This window comes from Salmo salar, chromosome ssa24, assembly GCF_905237065.1.
Source record: "Salmo salar chromosome ssa24, Ssal_v3.1, whole genome shotgun sequence".
NCBI lineage: Eukaryota > Metazoa > Chordata > Actinopteri > Salmoniformes > Salmonidae > Salmo > Salmo salar.
In genome coordinates, this window is record NC_059465.1 from 28,296,651 (window position 1) to 28,316,138 (window position 19,488).

Here is a 19,488-nt window from a genome sequence, read left to right on the forward strand (position 1 = left end):
ACAGTGTAGGGGATAAGGGGTTGTTTATGGACAGTGTAGGGGTAGGGGGTTGTTTCTGGACAGTGTAGGGGAAGGGGTTGTTTCTGGACAGTGTAGGGGTAGGGGGTTGTTTCTGGACAGTGTAGGGGGTAGGGGGTTGTTTCTGGACAGTGTAGGGATAGGGGTTGTTTATGGACAGTGTAGGGGAAGGGGTTGTTTCTGGACAGTGTAGGGGATAGGGGGTTGTTTATGGACAGTGTAGGGGGAAGGGGGTTGTTTCTGGACAGTGTAGGGGATAGGGGGTTGTTTATGGACAGTGTAGGGGGAAGGGGTTGTTTCTGGACAGTGTAGGGGGGTGTTTCTGGACAGTGTAGGGGGTAGGGGGTAGGGTGTAGGGGCTAAAGGGGTTGTTTCTGGACAGTGTAGGGGGAAGGGGGTAAGGGTAGGGGCTAAAGGGGTTGTTTCTGGACAGTGTAAGGGGTAGGGGGTAGGGGGTAAAGGGGTTGTTTCTGGACAGTGTAGGGGGTAGGGGGTAGGGGCTAAAGGGGTTGTTTCTGGACAGTGTAGGGGGTAGGAGGTAGGGGGTAGGGGCTAAAGGGGTTGTTTCTGGACAGTGTAGGGGGCTAAAGGGGTTGTTTCTGGACAGAGTAGGGGGTAGGGGTAGGGGCTAAAGGGGTTGTTTCTGGACAGTGTAGGGTGTAGAGGGTAGGGGCTAAAGGGGTTGTTTCTGGACAGTGTAGGGGGAAGGGGGTAGGGGCTAAAGGGGTAGTTTCTGGACAATGTAGGGGGTAGGGGGTAGGGGCTAAAGGGGTTGTTTCTGGACAGAGTAGGGGGTAGGGGCTAAAGGGGTTGTTTCTGGACAGTGTAGGGGGTAGGAGGTAGGGGCTAAAGGGGTTGTTTCTGGACAGTGTAGGGGGAAGGGGGTACAGGGTAGGGGCTAAAGGGGTTGTTTCTGGACAGTATAGAGGGTAGGGGGTATGGGCTAAAGGGGTTGTTTCTGGACAGTGTAGGGGGTGGGGGCTAAAAGAGTTGTGTCTGTAGAAGGTAGGCATGTTGTTTCTGGACAGTGTAGGGGGTAGGGTGTAGGGGGTAGGGGCTAAAGGGGTTGTTTCTGGACAGTGTAAGGGTAGGGGGTAGGGTGTAGGGGCTAAAGGGGTTGTTTCTGGGCAGTGTAGGGGGTAGGGTGTAGGGGTATGGGCTAAAGGGGTTGTTTCTGGACAGTGTAGGGGGTAGGGTGTAGGGGCTAAAGGGGTTGTTTCTGGACAGTGTAAGGGGTAGGGTGTAGGGGCTAAAGGGGTTGTTTCTGGACAGTGTAGGGGTAGGGTGTAGGGGCTAAAGGGGTTGTTTCTGGACAGTGTAGGGGATAGGGGGTTGTTTATGGACAGTGTAGGGGGTAGGGGGTTGTTTATGGACAGTGTAGGGGGTAGGGGGGTTGTTTCTGGACAGTGTAGGGGATAGGGGTTGTTTATGGACAGTGTAGGGGTAGGGGTTGTTTATGGACAGTATAGGGGATAGGGGGTTGTTTATGGACAGTGTAGGGGGTAGGGGGTTGTTTCTGGACAGTGTAGGGGAAGGGGTTGTTTCTGGACATTGTAGGGGATAGGGGTTGTTTATGGACAGTGTAGGGGTAGGGGGTTGTTTCTGGACAGTATAGGGGTAGGGGGGTTGTTTCTGGACAGTGTAGGGGATAGGGGTTGTTTATGGACAGTGTAGGGGTAGGGGGGTTGTTTCTGGACAGTGTAGGGGTAGGGGGTTGTTTATGGACAGTGTCGGGGATAGGCGTTGTTTCTGGACAGTGTAGGGGGAAGGGGGGTGTTTCTGGACAGTGTAGAGGATAGGGGTTATTTATGGACAGTGTAGGGGGAAGGGGGTTGTTTCTGGACAGTGTAGGGGGTTGTTTCTGGGCAGTGTAGGGGGTTGTTTCTGGACAGTGTAGGGGGTTGTTTCTGGGCAGTGTAGGGGGTTGTTTCTGGACAGTGTAGGGGTAGGGGGTTGTTTGTGGACAGTGTAGGGGGTTGTTTCTGGACAGTGTAGGGGGTAGGGGTTGTTTCTGGACAGTGTAGGGGGTTGTTTCTGGACAGTGTAGGGGGTTGTTTCTGGACAGTGTAGGGGTAGGGGGGTTGTTTCTGGACAGTGTAGGGGGTTGATCTGGACAGTGTAGGGGGTTGTTTCTGGACAGTGTAGGGTGTAGAGGGTAGGGGCTAAAGGGGTTGTTTCTGGACAGTGTAGGGGGAAGGGGTAGGGGCTAAAGGGGTAGTTTCTGGACAATGTAGGGGGTAGGGGTAGGGGCTAAAGGGGTTGTTTCTGGACAGAGTAGGGGGTAGGGGGTAGGGGCTAAAGACGTTGTTTCTGGACAGTGTAAGGGGTAGGAGGTAGGGGCTAAAGGGGTTGTTTCTGTACAGTGTAGGGGGAAGGGGGTACAGGGTAGGGGCTAAAGGGGTTGTTTCTGGACAGTATAGGGGGTAGGGGGTATGGGCTAAAGGGGTTGTTTCTGGACAGTGTAGGGGTGGGGGCTAAAAGAGTTGTGTCTGTAGAAGGTAGGCATGTTGTTTCTGGACAGTGTAGGGGGTAGGGTGTAGGGGGTAGGGGCTAAAGGGGTTGTTTCTGGACAGTGTAAGGGGTAGGGGGTAGGGTGTAGGGGCTAAAGGGGTTGTTTCTGGGCAGTGTAGGGGTAGGGTGTAGGGGGTATGGGCTAAAGGGGTTGTTTCTGGACAGTGTAGGGGGTAGGGTGTAGGGGCTAAAGGGGTTGTTTCTGGACAGTGTAAGGGGTAAGGTGTAGGGGCTAAAGGGGTTGTTTCTGGACAGTGTAGGGGTAGGGTGTAGGGGCTAAAGGGGTTGTTTCTGGACAGTGTAGGGGATAGGGGTTGTTTATGGACAGTGTAGGGGAAGGGGGTTGTTTATGGACAGTGTAGGGGTAGGGGGTTGTTTATGGACAGTATAGGGGATAGGGGGTTGTTTATGGACAGTGTAGGGGGTAGGGGGGTTGTTTCTGGACAGTGTAGGGGAAGGGGTTGTTTCTGGACAGTGTAGGGGATAGGGGGTTGTTTATGGACAGTGTAGGGGGTAGGGGGATTGTTTCTGGACAGTGTAGGGGTAGGGGGGTTGTTTCTGGACAGTGTAGGGGATAGGGGTTGTTTATGGACAGTGTAGGGGTAGGGGGTTGTTTCTGGACAGTGTAGGGGGTAGGGGGTTGTTTATGGACAGTGTAGGGGATAGGGGTTGTTTCTGGACAGTGTAGGGGAAGGGGTTGTTTCTGGACAGTGTAGAGGATAGGGGGTTATTTATGGACAGTGTAGGGGGAAGGGGGTTGTTTCTGGACAGTGTAGGGGTAGGGGTTGTTTCTGGACAGTGTAGGGGGTTGTTTCTGGACAGTGTAGGGGGTAGGGGTTGTTTCTGGACAGGGTAGGGGGTTGTTTCTGGACAGTGTAGGGGTTGTTTCTGGACAGTGTAGGGGGTTGTTTCTGGGCAGTGTAGGGGGTTGTTTCTGGACAGTGTAGGGGTAGGGGTTGTTTCTGGACAGTGTAGGGGTAGAGGGGTTGTTTCTGGACAGTGTAGGGGTTGTTTCTGGACAATGTAGGGGGTAGGGGTTGTTTCTGGACAGTGTAGGGGTTGTTTCTGGACAGTGTAGGGGGTTGTTTCTGGACAGTGTAGGGGTAGGGGGGGTTGTTTCTGGACAGTGTAGGGGGTTGTTTCTGGGCAGTGTAGGGGTATGGGTTGTTTCTGGACAGTGTAGGGGTAGGGGGGTTGTTTCTGGACAGTGTAGGGGTAGGGGGGTTGTTTCTGGACAGTGTAGGGGGTTGTTTCTGGACAGTGTAGGGGGTAGGGGTTGTTTCTGGACAGTGTAGGGGTAGGGGGGTTGTTTCTGGACAGTGTAGGGGTAGGGGGTTGTTTCTGGACAGTGTAGGGGGTTGTTTCTGGACAGTGTAGGGGTTGTTTCTGGACAGTGTAGGGGTAGGGGGTTGTTTCTGGACAGTGTAGGGGTAGGGGGTTGTTTCTGGACAGTGTAGGGGGTTGTTTCTGGACAGTGTAGGGGTAGGGGTTGTTTCTGGACAGTGTAGGGGTTGTTTCTGGACAGTGTAGGGGGTTGTTTCTGGACAGTGTAGGGGGTTGTTTCTGGACAGTGTAGGGGGTTGTTTCTGGACAGTGTAGGGGTTGTTTCTGGACAGTGTAGGGGTTGTTTCTGGACAGTGTAGGGGTAGGGGTTGTTTCTGGACAGTGTAGGGGGTTGTTTCTGGACAGTGTAGGGGTAGGGGTTGTTTCTGGACAGTGTAGGGGTTGTTTCTGGACAGTGTAGGGGTGGGGTTGTTTCTGGACAATGTAGGGGGTTGTTTCTGGGCAGTGTAGGGGGTTGTTTCTGGACAGTGTAGGGGTAGGGGGTTGTTTCTGGACAGTGTAGGGGGTAGGGGTTGTTTCTGGACAGTGTAGGGGGTAGGGTATAGGGGGTAGGGTGTAGGGGGGGTAGGGTATAGGGGTAGGAGCTAAAGGGGTTTTCCCCCTGCTTACTTCTAATACTTCTAAATCTCAGTTTTTTTCTCCTTAATAATCTCTATCACACTGGTGCTTGAGACTTTGCACAGGTGCAGGGTGGGTATATGTTTCCATGGTGACCCGTGAGCAAGCGTGAACACTCACCAACTCCTTCTTCTTCATGCATTCCATGAGGATGATGAAGAGGTGTTGGGCTTGGGTCCGGCTGTATGTGAATGTCTTCTGGATGGTCACCAGCAACTGGTCCCTCAGAGTCTCATTGATGATCCTGATGAGACGGAGAGATAGAGAGAAGGATAAGTGTAAAAGAGACCTGGAGCCAAAACTTAAATTCAGATTTTAAAGTTGAAGTATTAACATTTAGCATAAGCATTAGGACTGTATTTGGGAAACACTAAAAATACATCTTACTATACAGATTTCTGGAACGGTTTCTGCATTCCGGCAATACTGTAGCAAACCTGTGTATCTGATATGTGACACGTACCCTCCCTCCTCGGAGTACTTGTGTCCAAATGCCAGGATGTCTGAGGCACGCCCGCTCCCGTCACACACCACCACGGGGACAGGCGGAGTGTCCCTCAGGTACTCCAACACGATGGATATCACATTAGGACCCCCCTCCACTATCAGAGCCACCACCGGCACTCCCTGACCAATACCTACAGAGAGAGGGGAGAGGAAGGGCGGAGGACAGGGGGGTAGAGAGAGCAAGAGAGAGAGAGAGAGAGAGAGAGAGAGAGAGAGAAAGGGGAGGAAGGGGGGGAGAGAGAGCGGTGTGACTGACAACATTTCAACGGGGGCCATGTTGCGTGCTGTTCCCCGATTCAACAAGTGCCCCTACATCTCACCTCTCAATTAAAATAGAACTGCTACCAACAGACAAATCTGGGACACGTGTTAAAAATAGTCGGCAGTCGGCAGCACACTTGTGTGTCTTGATTCTGAGAGTTTCCTATTTCGCTGGGTTTTTCTGAGAAGTTAACGAAAGCACAGATCCGCACTGAGCCGCATAGAAGCCCTGGAGCGAGCACCCTCCTGCTGCACAGAGGGACAGCCTCATGCTGGCTAGTCAGAAGCTATTAACAGTCATTAAAGGTAATTAACAGGTGGGTTCTGGTGCTCACACACAGGCCTGCCTGGGATAATGGACCTGGAAAGAGAAAGGATGCAGCCCTACAGTACCAAACCCCCACAAGTACGCCCAGTTCCTTTGTCACTGCTTCTCTCTTTCTGTCTCTCTCTGTCTCCCACTCTCTTTCTCTCGCTCCGACCCACTCTCCGTCACTCTCTCTCTCTCCCACTCCCACCCACTCTTACTCTCTCTCTCTGTCACCCTCTCCTTCTCTCTCCCCCTCTCTCTCTCTCTGTCACTCTCTCTCCCTCTCTCTGTCACTCTCTCTCTCCCTCCCTCTCTATCTCTCATTTGGCTGACACCCATCAGTGTTTTGACTCAAATTTAGAAGCGATGTCCTTCCGGATCCTCCCTCCCATCCTAGTCTGCATAATTTCACTGGGGATAGGTGGGCTAACGACTCAGGGCCCGCTCACACACGTGCCATCATTGTGTCTCGCTTGCTACAGGCACAGTTACATAAAGAAGGACCTATTTTAGGGCCTCGTCTACTTCAAAGCCCAGAACACCAGCACACTGTCAGACAAAGGAGAATAAAAACAGAGGAGCGATAGTCTTCTCTTTTCATTTACTTGACTTCTTCTGTTTGTCTTCACCTCTGCACGTGTCACAATAATGACTGCTGAGCTTTGGTGGTCATCTCCAGAACCTGAAGGGATTACGCTCCAATTGAAAGACGCCAACGTGCAGATGAGGAAGGGAAAGCACAGCTGTGTCGTTGCTAATTGGCTAGACAGAGAGAAAGAGAGCGCATGGTAGTGGTGAGTGTGGGTCAGCTGTTTGTTCACCCGCACCCGACTGCAATTGCTAATAACCCATCCGCAACCACCCTACTATACTTGATAAAGTGAAACTCTGAGGCCAGCACACGACCCTAACCCACTAATATAGAAGATGTGCTACAGTCAAGAGATGTAGAAATGCTTCTGCTTATAATTTCCGACCTTTTGGTAGGGTATTTGTAAGTCAACTTGTCTATAATTAGATACACGCAGCTTCTCTTCTGTTATTATATGTGGCCCTAGAAGACTAAATAAACCCTTCCTCACCAGAATGATGTCATAAAACAATATCATTAATTCATGATTTATTTATTTAGGGAAAACCCAATTAGACCAGGGTCTCATTCCCAAGGCCGCGCCCTGATCACAGCAATACAACAACCAATAGTTTCATGCCCTGATCTGTTTCACCTGTCCTTGTGATTGTCTCCACCCCCTCCAGGTGTCGCTTATTTTCCCTGGTGTATTTATCCCTGTGTTTCCTGTCTCTCTGTGCCAGTTTGTCTTGTATGTTCAAGTCAGCAAGTGTGTTTTTCCCCGTGCGCCTGCTTTTCTATTCTCTGTTATTAGTCCTCCCGGTTTTGACCTTTGCCTGTTTTTCTGGACTCCATTCCCGCCTGCCTGGCCATTCTGCCTGCCTTGACCTCGAGCCTGCCTGCCATTCTGTACCTCTGGAACTCTGAACTGGTTTTGACATTTTGCCTGTCCACGACCATTCTCTTGCCTTCCCCTTTTGGATTGTTAATAAACATCTTGGACTCTAACCATCTGCCTCCTGTGTCTGCATCTGGGTCTCACCTTGTGCCCTTATAACAGAATGTAAAATAAAACAGCAATCAATAGAAAACAACAGTTAACAAAAACAGTTACATTCCTCTGCTACTAGGTCCTCAATCAACACTCTAAACTGCCCGAGCGACACCAGAACATCTAATTGTAAAGAGTTCTATAAATTGTCCCAGCAGTGAGGCACATTAAAACTAAAAGCAGATTTACCTAATTCGGTAGAGACCCAAGGAACCTCAAGAGTTAACCAACTCTGTGAACGGGTTTGGTAACTCATGTTTTTATACTTCAACAACGAAGTTAAGTCAGAAGCTTGTATAGTAGAGCTTTGTAAACAAAAAGGGAATAGTGAAGTGATCTATGGGAATTCGATGAGGACAAGCCAATCTTTTGATACAGGATGCAGTGATGAGTATTAAAACTGTCACGTGATCAAGCGAAGGACGCTATGGTAGACAGCATCCAAAGGTTTAAGAGCAGTGGCTGCTGCATTCTGGTAAATTGTTTCACCATAGTCAAGTACTGGCAGAAAAGTTGACTGTACAATCTGCTTCCTGCTGTTTAGGGAGAAGCAAGATCTATTTCTAAAAAAAGAAGCACATTTTAAATCTTACTATAGCTTTTTAACTAGCTCATCAGTATGTTTTTGTTTTATGCTAAATCTTTGTCAATCCAAAAGCCCAGATATTTCTAGGCGGGAACCCGATCGATGGGACAACCATTCAATTAATACATATGTAGTCCATCTGATTTAAAAAAAAACTTTAGCGAGAATTTGAGAACAACATATTTCGTTTTTCCCACATTAAGTGCAAGTTATAAAATTGAATGCTTCAATCTAGTTGACATCGGGAAAGTTTTCTGTCATCTCTACTTCTTTTGTGGCGAAAAGATGTTAGGGACCGGGGAGAAAATGCAATAACTCTAAAGAAAACAGGAAAGATTTTCTGTGCAAAATGTCAAAATGACATCAGTTTGACCAGTTGTAAGGAAATAGAAAGCAGTGAGAAAATGACCCAACATGTTTCAGATAAGATTTCAGTTCGGCTTGGATGCATAACTTATATGGTTGAAATAATATCAGCTTTTATGATACTGATAAATATAGCACCTCTACATATGGTATCTAAATGCGCATTCGCATTCCCTCAAGATGCTGAAAGAAATAACTCATATTTCTCCACTTCTATTCCCGAGTCAAAATGTACTGTAGCCAACAATTTGTTGTATCATTTACCAGCAAGAAATGCTCAATTCTGCAGGAGTTAATATTAAAGGTGCAATATGCAGAAATTGCTACGCCATTTCCTAGTTGCTAACATTCTTATAGTTTGCATAATTTCTATTTATGTAGAGAATCATTGTACTTTCTGAACCGCTGTGAAATATATTTTCAATAACCCAAAATATTGGGTGTTCAGCTGTTTGAAGCTGGTGTACAAAACCAAAAGTAAAAGATGCAAAAGCGAAACGAATAAATGGGAAGCACAGAAATAGTCACACAGAACAGATCTACCACATCTTAAACTTGCTTTCAATGAGAATGACAGATCTATAACTCCCATTTCTATGTGAATTTTGTCAGTAGCCCAAAAAGTTAAATATTGCAACTTCAAGGCTATGTGAGAGGTTATAACCCATCTGACCAATAGGCTACAGTTTCCCTTAACGTGCCATAGGCCTATTTGAAGTTCCCGTCTTGAGACGGTCATGTCAAATTTGTATAGCGCCTCACAATCATCACACATTACACAACACTGCTATCATCCTCTTTTACCACTTCACCAAACATGACTTTTCTGGCCCTCCCTTCTCTTTATTTTCAACTCTCCATTTCACAGCTTTTCTCTTTTTGAATTAAACACCGACATTGTCCTTTCTGCCTCAGTGGATCATCGATAACTTTTTCTGCCTGATCCCAAAAGCATTTGGTGATTGGTGTGTAGGCTATTTGGCACACGTAGAGTTAGGCCCTGAATCTTAGGCTTACGCACCAATGCCAAGTAACCTAAAATAATGAAAGAAGAACCTATGTAGCCTATAGATATAAATTGCACAAGAATTCTACATTTATGGATTTTTTAAGGTATTGTTTTCTCTTTATTCAACACACCCACCCGCCATCCACACAATATTTTGTGACCCTAACCTAACCTAACTGCGGATATAGCCGCGGGGACTGCGGGATATGAGTCAATCCACCCATCACTAGAGTGTGGTACCTGCATACGCCACATTACACAACACAATCAAAGAGCAGGAGTAGACTGCACTTACAGTACGTGTGGTCCTAAAGCCAGTTCATATGTCTGAGGGTTAGAGCAAGATTTGTGTAACTGTCAATGCTGACAGTTCTGCAAGTTGCTTTAGATAAAAGCGGTCTGCTAAATGACCATGTTATATTGTTATTATATGAATATCTATGGTCTCTCAGGTAGACTGGGGACCTCAGAATGAGCATTCATTCTTAAATCACGTCACATTGGAAACAGATGAAAAGTTAGCTTTGTGCTCTTTGCTGTGTAGGGTTGAAAAGATTTGAAAATAGCATTACAAAATGGACCAAATTATAAATAAGTTAAAAAAATAACTAATCTGCCATAGCTGTATGGGGAGATGGAATCCATTTTTTGGACGAGATTACTCTCGAGTCTATGGATTGGAACGTTGTGCTTTGCAAGACGAGTCATTGTCAGCACAAACTGTATTTCACTACCCCCTCTGATAACGTTTCCACAACAGCTCACAGTCATGTTGATGAAATAACACCAGGGCATTTAGAACAGGACATTGAATAGATTCCAGTACAGATGCCAGTACCCCATCAATAATGGATAATAAATCACATGTTCACTACCATCCGGTTTATATAAGAGAAATCCTTTGGGGTTTTCCGTATCAGATTAGTGGAGGCTTTGCTAGTGATAGGTCAGAGTAGCTCGTAACTGGAGCAGATCGATCTCTTCCTCTCTTTGAACACTCTCCACACACCCACCTCTATGTATCTACTGTCTTCCCTCTCTCTGACGTCTATGGCCCCTGCTCACAGCTCTTGAGAGAGAGAGAGAGAGAGAGAGAGAGAGAGAGAGAGAGAGAGAGAGAGAGAGAGAGAGAGAGAGAGAGAGAGAGAGTGTGAAAGAGAAAGAGAGAGACAGCCCGGAAGAGGGGAGGAGGAGAGGAAAAGTGCGAACCTCACCAGCCCCCAATATCTATCTTTAGTCCGGGAGAGAGGGAGGGAGGGTTGTGAGGGGGACACATGTAACATGATTAAACGGACCTCATTATGGAGCCGTTGACTCACCCAGAGAAACATTAGCATGGCTGGAGGAGGTTTCTCTATGTGGGTCGTTTTCACACATCTAGGCCTTCCCTCGTCATCCACACTGCACTCGCTAGCACCTATTTCCCCAGAGTGGACTGGCAAATTGGAGCTGTGAAAGTATTAAGACATGAAAGGTAGAGAAGAGAAGGTCAGAGGCAGATGTAAAGGGCCGATTCTACAACGCCACCGCTCCATTTCGATTAGTTATGTCTCTGTCACACTTTGACTTTCCTTGTTCTTCTGTTCTCTTCTGAATATAATCCATTTGTTTCTATTTTTGCGTTGTGTAGGCGTTGCATTCGAGATAAGATAATTAGTTGGGCTGGGGGACACTTTCTTTTCAGAGAAATAGGGATAAGATGGGTGAGAGTGTCAAAGGGCTACAGAACAAATTTGAACCCATGCCGACACAGGTATGGCTGTTCGTGGAGGTGGTGGCACTAACCGCTAGAACACCAGATTGTGGGACATTGTCTACTGGAAAATGACACCCATTACAAATATTGGGGAAGCCACTCTGAAAATATAGTTTACAAGCTACCAATTTCTTCACTAAAGCTACCCTTAAGAAAAATATAGTTTACTGTACTTAACTAAAAACTACTTTGTGAAAGATTATCATATGTAAATCTGAAATGTCATAGACTACAAACTGCAAAATGTATTTAGTCTATTAAACACAAAAACTATGTTTCAAGTAATAATTAGGCAGGTCTGATGCCAATTATTGCCTACTTCACCCATGTTTTATTTCAGCAAAAAAGTTATAATAGTTAACCACACCACTACTGTACATATTAAAAAAGTAATTCAGTTCTAAAAATACTTCCTAGATTAGAATTTATTTCAACTACCACCAAGATAAAGCAAAATGTAGTTGAATTACTAGTTGAACTACATGTAGATCACTACTCCCCAATACATGGTCACAGCAGCTTCCCTACTGATTTACCTGGCTGTCTCAGAGCTGACAGTACTGATCTCTCTCTCTCTCTCTCTCTCTCTCTCTCTCTCTCTCTCTCTCTCTCTCTCTCTCTCTCTCTCTCTCTCTCTCTCTCTCTCTGACTTTCTCTCCCTGACTTTCTCTCTCTCTCCCTGACTTTCTCTCTCTCTCTCTCTCTCTCTCTCTCTCTCTACTCATCCCTACACCTCCGCTGCCGCTTTAACAAGCACTGCAATTCCACCATGACAGGTGACAGGCGGTCTTTCACTCACCTCTCCCTAACCCTGTGCTCTCAAACTCAATTTCCTGCCAGGCCAGTATGCATGATTTTGTTCCAGCCCAGCACTAGCATACCACATGAAACTAATCAAGGAAGGTGTCTATTAAAGATCATGATTGGTTGATTAGTTATATGGGTTGTGTTAGTGTTGGGTTGAATATCCAGTCCATCCAGTAACTGAGTTTGAGTCCACTGTTCTAACCACTCCAATCATCACTTCCTCTACTGTCCCTCCCTTCTAATAACTCATCAGTCCTGTGCAGTGTTTCCTCTGGAAAAATGTGTAGCAGTGGGGGGAAAAGGTCGCGGAGGGGGCTGAATGGGGGGTCCCTCCTAGACTTCTTATGTAGAAGGACTGTGCAAGGTCCATAGTCTATGCATGGTCCATATTATCAGATATGCTATTAGCAATAAACATTGTCACCTGTAGCCCAACTGATACAGCAAAGTGCAAATAAATAGGCTGAAGCATGGAGTTGCTTATCTACATTTACCCTATTGGGCTAATCATTAGCCAGATACCAAACAGATCCCAAATGTGATCTTTTGACTAGTTACAACCAGGAATACGACTTTCCCGAATTGGATCCTTTGTTCGTACTCCCCTGGGCAATTGAACTGATTCCAGAGGCTAACCCAAAACATCGCCGGTGGAGAAGAGGTACTTGGAGTGGACTTCTAGTCCGAATCAGGAGACCCGCACACCGCCCACCGCTTCCGAGTATATTACTCGCTAAAGTTCCGTCTCTGGATAAAAAAGTTGACGAGCTGAGGGCAAGTTCACCCGACCTAGAATACCTCACAATCAAATGTCGACTGTATTACCTCCCAAGAGAATTTTCTTCGGTTATAGTCACAGCCGTGTATATTCCCCCCCCCAAGCCGATACCATGACGGCCCTCAAAGAACTTCACTGGACTTTTATGCAAACTTGGGATTTTAACAAAGCAAATTTGAGGAAAACGTTATCGAAGTTCTATCCACATACTGACTGCAGCAGTCACACTGCTAAAACACTCGACCACTGCTACTCCAACTTCCGGGATGCCTACAAGGCCCTCCCCCACCCACCCTCCCTTACGACTCCATTTTCTCCTCCCTGCCTAAAGGCAGAAACGTAAACAGGAAGTACCCGTGCTAAGGACTATTCAATACTGGTCTAACCAATGGGAATCCACGCTTCAAGATTGTTTTGATCAGGGTAGCCTCCGAGAATAACATTGACGAATATTCTGATACGGTGACTGAGTTTATCAGGAAGTGTATAGGAAATGTTATACCCACTATGACTATTAAAACCTACCCTAACCAGAAACTGTGGATAGATAGCAGCATTCGCGCAAAACTGAAAGCACAAAACACCGCATTTAACCATGGCAAGGTGACTGGGAATATGGCAGTGTAGTTATTCTCTCAGTAAGGCAATCAAACAGGCAAAACGTCAGCAGAGACAAAGTGGAGTCACAATTCAACGGCTCAGACACAAGACGTATGTGGCAGGGTCTACAGACAATCATGGACTACAAAAGGAAAACCAGCCACGTCGCGGACACTGACGTCTTGCTTCCAGACAAGCTAAACACCTTCTTGGCCCGCTTTGAGGACAACACAGTGCCACCGATGCGGCACGCTACCAAGAACTGTGTGCTCTCCTTCTCGACGTGAGTAAAACATTTAAACGTGTTAACCCACGCAAGGCTTCCGGCACTGACGACATCCCTAGTCGCGTCCTCAGAGCATGCGCAGACCAGCTGGCTAGTGTGTTTACTAACATATTCAATCTCTCCCTATTCAAGTCTGCTGTCCCCACATACTTCAAGAAGGCCACCATTGTTCCTGTACCCAAGAAAGCAAAGGTAACTGAACTAAATGACTATCGCCCCATAGCACTCACTTCTGTCATCATGAAGTGCTTTGAGAGACTAGTCAAGGATCATATCACCTCTAACTTACCTGACACACATTTCCCACTTCAATTTGCTTACCGCCCCAATAGATCCACAGACGATGCAATCGCCATCGCACTGCACACTGCCCTATCCCATCTGGACAAGAGGAATACCTATGTAAGAGTTCTGTTCATTGACTGTAGTGCAGCATTGCACCGTGTTATGCTGTGAAGCGCACGGTGTCTCCAGTGCGCGCTCATAGTCCGGTGCGCTATAGGCCAGCCCCCCGCAAGTGCCATGCTGGAGTGGGCATCGAGCCAGGACGGGTTGTGCAGGCCGTGCGCTCCAGACCTCCAGTGCGTCTCCAGGACCCGGTCTATCCTGTGCCTGCTCCCAGAGCCAGGCCTCCTGCATGTCTCCCCAGTCTGGTGAGTCCTGTGCCTGCTTCCAGAGCCAGGCCTCCTGCATGTCTCCCCAGCCTGGTGAGTCCTGTGCCTGCGCCCAGAGCCAGGCCTCCTGCAAGTCTCCCCAGCCTGGTGCGTCCTGTGCCTGCTCCCAGAGCCAGGCCTCCTGCATGTCTCCCCAGCCTGGTGAGTCCTGCGCCCAGAGCCAGGCCTCCTGCATGTCTCCCCAGTCTGGTGAGTTCTGTGCCTGCTCCCAGAACCAGGCCTCCTGCAAGTCTCCCCAGCCTGGTGCGTCCTGTGCCTGCGCCCAGAGCCAGGCCTCCTGCATGTCTCCCCAGCCTGGTGAGTCCTGTGCCTGCGCCCAGAGCCAGGCCTACGGAAAGTCCCCGTCCAGAGCTTCCGGCGACAGTTCCCCGTCCAGAGCTTCCGGCGACAGTTCCCCCGTCCAGAGCTTCCGGCGACAGTTCCCCGTCCAGAGCTTCCGGCGACAGTGCCCCGTCTAGAGATGGCCCACAGTCCGGAGCCTGCCGAGACGGCCCACAGTCCGGAGCCTGCCGACACGCTCCTCAGCCCTGAGTCTCCAGAGTCGCCCACCAGCTGGGCGCAGCCAGAGTCACCCGCCAGCCGCGCGCAGCCAGAGTCGCCCGCCAGCCGGGCACAGCCAGAATCGCCCGCCAGTCCGGGGCCCGCTGCGAGGGTCCCCAGTCCGTGGTTGGCGGCAAGAGACCACGCTCTAGGGGAGCCATTAAAGAGGGGTGAGCCAGCGGTGGAGCGGGGTCTGCGTCCTGCTCCTGAGCCGGAACTTGACGATTGAGTTTTATGTGCTTCGCGAAAGTTAGAATAACAATGATCCAGGGTTTTGCTAGCCCGGGTCACGCATTCGATAAGCTGATAAAATTTAGGGAGCTTTGTTTTCAGATTAGCCTTGTTAAAATCCCCAGCTACAATAAATGCAGCCTCAGGATATGTGGTTTCCAGTTTACATAGAGTCAAATGAAGTTCTTTCAGGGCCTTCGATGTGTCTGCTTGGGGGGGATATACATGACTGTGATTATGATCGAAGAGAATTCTCCATGCCATCCATGGGAGGGGTGCGTCACTTGAATGGGTTGAGTCACTGACGTGGTCTTCCTGTCTGGGTTGGCGCCCCCCCCTTGGGTTGTGCCATGGCGGAGATCGTTGTGGGCTATACTCGGCCTTGTCTTAGGACGGTAAGTTCGTGGTTGGAGACATCCCTCTAGTGGTGTGGGGGCTGTGCTTTGGCAAAGTGGGTGGGGTTATATCCTGCTTGTTTGGCCCTGTCCGGGGGTATCATCGGATGGGCCACAGTGTCTTCTGATCCCTCCTGTCTCAGCCTCCAGTATTTATGCTGCAGTAGTTTATGTGTCGGGGGGCTAGGGTCAGTCTGTTACATCTGGAGTATTTCTCTTGTCTTATCCGGTGTCCTGTGTGAATTTAAATATGCTCTCTCTAATTCTCTTTCTCTCTTTCTGTCTTTCTCTCGGAGGACCTGAGCCCTAGGACCATGCCTCAGGACTACCTGGCATGATGACTCCTTGCTGTCCCCAGTCCACCTGGCCGTGCTGCTGCTCCAGTTTCAACTGTTCTGCCTGCGGCTATGGAACCCTGACCTGTTCACCGGACGTGCTTGTTGCACCCTCGACAACTACTATGATTATTATTATCTGACCATGCTGGTCATTTATGAACATTTTAACATCTTGACCATGTTCTGTTATAATATCCACCCTGCACAACCAGAAGAGGACTGGCCACCCCTCATAGCCTGGTTCCCCTCTAGGTTTCTTCCTAGGTTTTTGGCCTTTCTAGGGAGTTTTTCCTAGGGAGTTTTTCCTAGCCACCGTGCTTCTTTCACATGCATTGCTTGCTGTTTGGGGTTTTAGGCTGGGTTTCTGTACAGCACTTTGAGATATCAGCTGATGTACGAAGGGCTATATAAATACATTTGATTTGATTTGATTTGATTTGGTAGATAATGCGGTCGGCATTTGATTGTAAGAAATTCTAGGTCAGGTGAACAAAAAACTTGAGTTCCTGTATGTTGTTCTGATCACACCACGTCTCGTTAATCATAAGGCATACACCCCCGCCCTTCTTCTTACCAGAAAGATGCTTGTTTCTGTCGGCGCGATGCGTGAAGAAGCCAGGTGGCTTTATCGACTCTGATGACGTATCCCGAGTGAGTCATGTTTCCGTGAAACAAAGAACGTTACAATCTCTGATGTCTCTCTGGAAGGCAACCCTTGCTCGGATTTCGTCTTCCTTGTTGTCAAGAGACTGGACATTGGCGAGTAGTATGCTCGGCAGCGGTGCGCAATGGGCCCGTCTACGGAGCCTGACCAGAAGACCGCTCCGTCTCCCTCTTCTGCGGCCATTGTTTTGGGTCACAGGCTGAGATCCGATCCATTGTCCTGGGTGGTGGACCAAACAGGGGATCCGCGTCGGGAAAGTCGTATTCCTGGTCGTAATGTTGGTGAGTTGATGTAAGAAATAACACATAAAAAAAAAAATACTGCATAGTTTCCTAGGAACGCGAAGCGAGGCGGCCATCTCTGTCGGCGCCGGAAGTGTAACAGCAGTTGTACACTTCTGCATAAATGTAATAAGGCAGGGAGATACTGTATACTTTAGCTAAGAAAGTAATACTAAGTGTATTGTCACGCCCTGACCTTAGAGATCCTTTTATGTCTCTATTTTGGTTGGTCAGGGCGTGAGTTGGGTTGGGCATTCTATGTCCTTTTTTCTATGTTTGGTATTTCTTTGTTTGGGCCGGGTATGGCTCTCAATCAGGGACAGCTGTATATTGTTGTTGCTGATTGGGAGCCATACTTAGGCAGCCTGTTTTCCTTTGGGTTTTGTGGGTGGTTATTTTCTGTTCAGTCATTTGTTACCTGACAGAACTGTTTGGCTGTTGTCTTTTGTTCATTTTGTAAAGTGTTCTCTTCTTCCATTAAATTACAAAGATGAGCACTAACCACACTGCGCCTTGGTCTACTCCATTCAACAGCCGTTACATGTATGTTGTGCAGTAAGCTGTTAGTAGCCCATGTGTATCATCCTAAGAATTTGATCTCTCTCCCCCTCAGAACTTAGCCTACTGTTCTGACTTAGAGGTGCACATGTAGCCTATTTTAGAGAAATGTCATCATTGAATATTGTAAGAGACTTCATTGTCAGCTTATATGCCCCCGTTATTTATCCTACTGTTCTGACTTGCTGTACAGGGAGAATGCTGTAAGTCTGTCGCTGTACATTTCAAAATTGCTGAACAAATATGCATATCGACTACGTCAGTCTTAGCTTAATGTCTTAATCGACATTATGGCTTGCCTCCTATCCGCTCATCGACACCTTATGCCATAGTTTGTAAATCTCAATTGTTACAATATATCGCTTATATAGGTCTATCTCATTAGTATCTTATTCACCATCTTAGGCAAAGTTGGAATTCTGCATTTCATTTTTTTTGCTTACTTTGTGTATTATAATTAGCTCATGTGCTTTTCTCCACGAGGAGGAAATACTACATAATGTTGTTGAGTCTGTAACCATGTTTGCCAGTGACAGTCTCTTTTATATATTTTTTGGTCAACAAAAATTGCAGTAGGGTAATAGACCCATATAATTCCAGTTGATATTGCGAGAGTTGTTTTGTTTGTGCAATGCACTGTCTGTGCATCAGTATATTGTCTATAAAAGTGGATCCTCGTGATTGAATTTTCCTTCCTTTTTAGACCACATAGGCCTAGTAAATACTTCACATGGTAGGCTAACTCTCTCTGTCTGTCTCTGTCTCTCTCTCTCCTTAAAGAATAGTAAAGTTATGGCCTCAACATCTTGCTGAATTTATCTGAACTAACATCTATCTGAATTGATGTCGGTGTCCATTTTGAAAGTGCTGAACAAATAGTCCCACCTCATCACAGCTCATTTGCTTGCACTTGCTTATACTTACAGCTAAGCGGTAATGACATAAGAACAAACATGAATTTACTGAACATAAATGTAATAATGTTTGTGTATGGTTCAAAAGTCAAAATTCATGTCGGCATTCCTTATTAATGAAGAAGAATGTGGTTCTTATCAAGTTACACAAATCCACAGAGTCAATAGAAACCACATTTACTTAAGCAAGTCAGCCATATAAGCTATGGTTTTTAAAAAGGCAGTTTAGTGTTATGTTTTGTTGCTGGCATGCATTTAAAACAAATTGGTTAAGTTGCCGCACCAAGATATACATGCTAAAATCGCCATTATGCAGAGGAAAAGTAAATGTGGACTTTTCTAGCAGCTTCAAAGTGCGTCTCAGCAGAAATATTTTTTCATGTTCCTTATTTTTTGCACTGGTGGCAATGATTTTGCCTTGGCCCATCGCCACAGCAAAATGAGTGTGGCGGAAACACTGGTCCTGTGGGTTCCAGCTGAGGTCAGGGCTTCATAGCATTTGATTAGAATCCAATTCCTGCAGGGGCCATTTCTCATCCTTTACATATGACTGTGATTAAAAATGGTATAGATAACCCCCCCCACACACCTAAAAACGGACAGAGAACCTCGCCCCCCACACACACACACCTTAGTGCTGACGAGAGAGTAGGTGAAGGCTACATGAAGAGAAAAGGATCCCTCTTTCTCCGTCATCTCGTATATTCTCATCCTCCTCTTCAGAAGAGACCTCTCAAGGTAACCTCATTGCCTCTCTTTCCACTTCCTCTCTCATTCCCTTTCCCTCTCTGAGACTAGTGCATTACCACACACAGCAGAGAGCTATGACCATCACCTGAGGCCGTCTGCTGTCTCACTCTTCTATCTGCCTGGCTGTTTGAGTTGTTGCCACGGGGAGGGATGGGAGTCTGGTGGGAACAGAGACAGCACTGTTCTTCAAGGATTCCTGTAGTCGTCTGACCTTGGACACATGGGAACGAGGGTGTGTGAGGATGAGTTATTTAAAGGGGGAGAACAAGGGGATATGACAAGTGCACAAATAAGGGATGAGTCCACAAGCGGACTAGAGGACAGGGGTATGGATGACCATGGCTATGATCTAAGAGGACTACAGGACAGGGGGATGGATGACCATGGCTATGATCTAAGAGGACTACAGGACAGGGGTATGGATGACAATGGCTATGATCTAAGAGGACTACAGGACAGGGGGATGGATGACCATGGCTATGATCTAAGAGGGCTAGAGGACAGGGGGATGGATGACCATGGCTAGATGATCTATCGGCTATTCCTGTGTATGGTCATACATGGATCTCTCTAATCTTAAAGGGACAATCTGCAATATGTACTTATTCGTAGGCTGGCTAGTTGGTTTCGTAACGTAATGTTGAAAACAATAATCTATACTTTATCACTGAGAAAGACCAAAGACCGAGGACAAGAGGAAGAAGGGAAGGACAACGGCTGAGATGGGAGGATACAGTTGGTTTTGAAGGAAGCTGCTCAGGCAT

General features: G+C 47.4%; 1 protein-coding gene across 6 annotated transcripts in view; it reads right to left on the bottom strand.

The window, feature by feature from the left end:
- LOC106585358 (transient receptor potential cation channel subfamily M member 3) overlaps positions 1-19,488 on the bottom strand; it is a 165,784-nt gene that overhangs the window by 57,236 nt on the left and 89,060 nt on the right. For all 6 annotated transcript variants that reach the window (XM_014171467.2, XM_014171465.2, XM_045706852.1 and 3 more), the window contains exons 7-8: positions 4,955-5,129; positions 4,612-4,735 (exon numbers count right to left, since the gene is read on the bottom strand). In XM_014171467.2, coding sequence (XP_014026942.1) covers positions 4,612-4,735; positions 4,955-5,129 — 299 coding nt within the window. The remainder of the gene's footprint in view (positions 1-4,611; positions 4,736-4,954; positions 5,130-19,488) is intronic.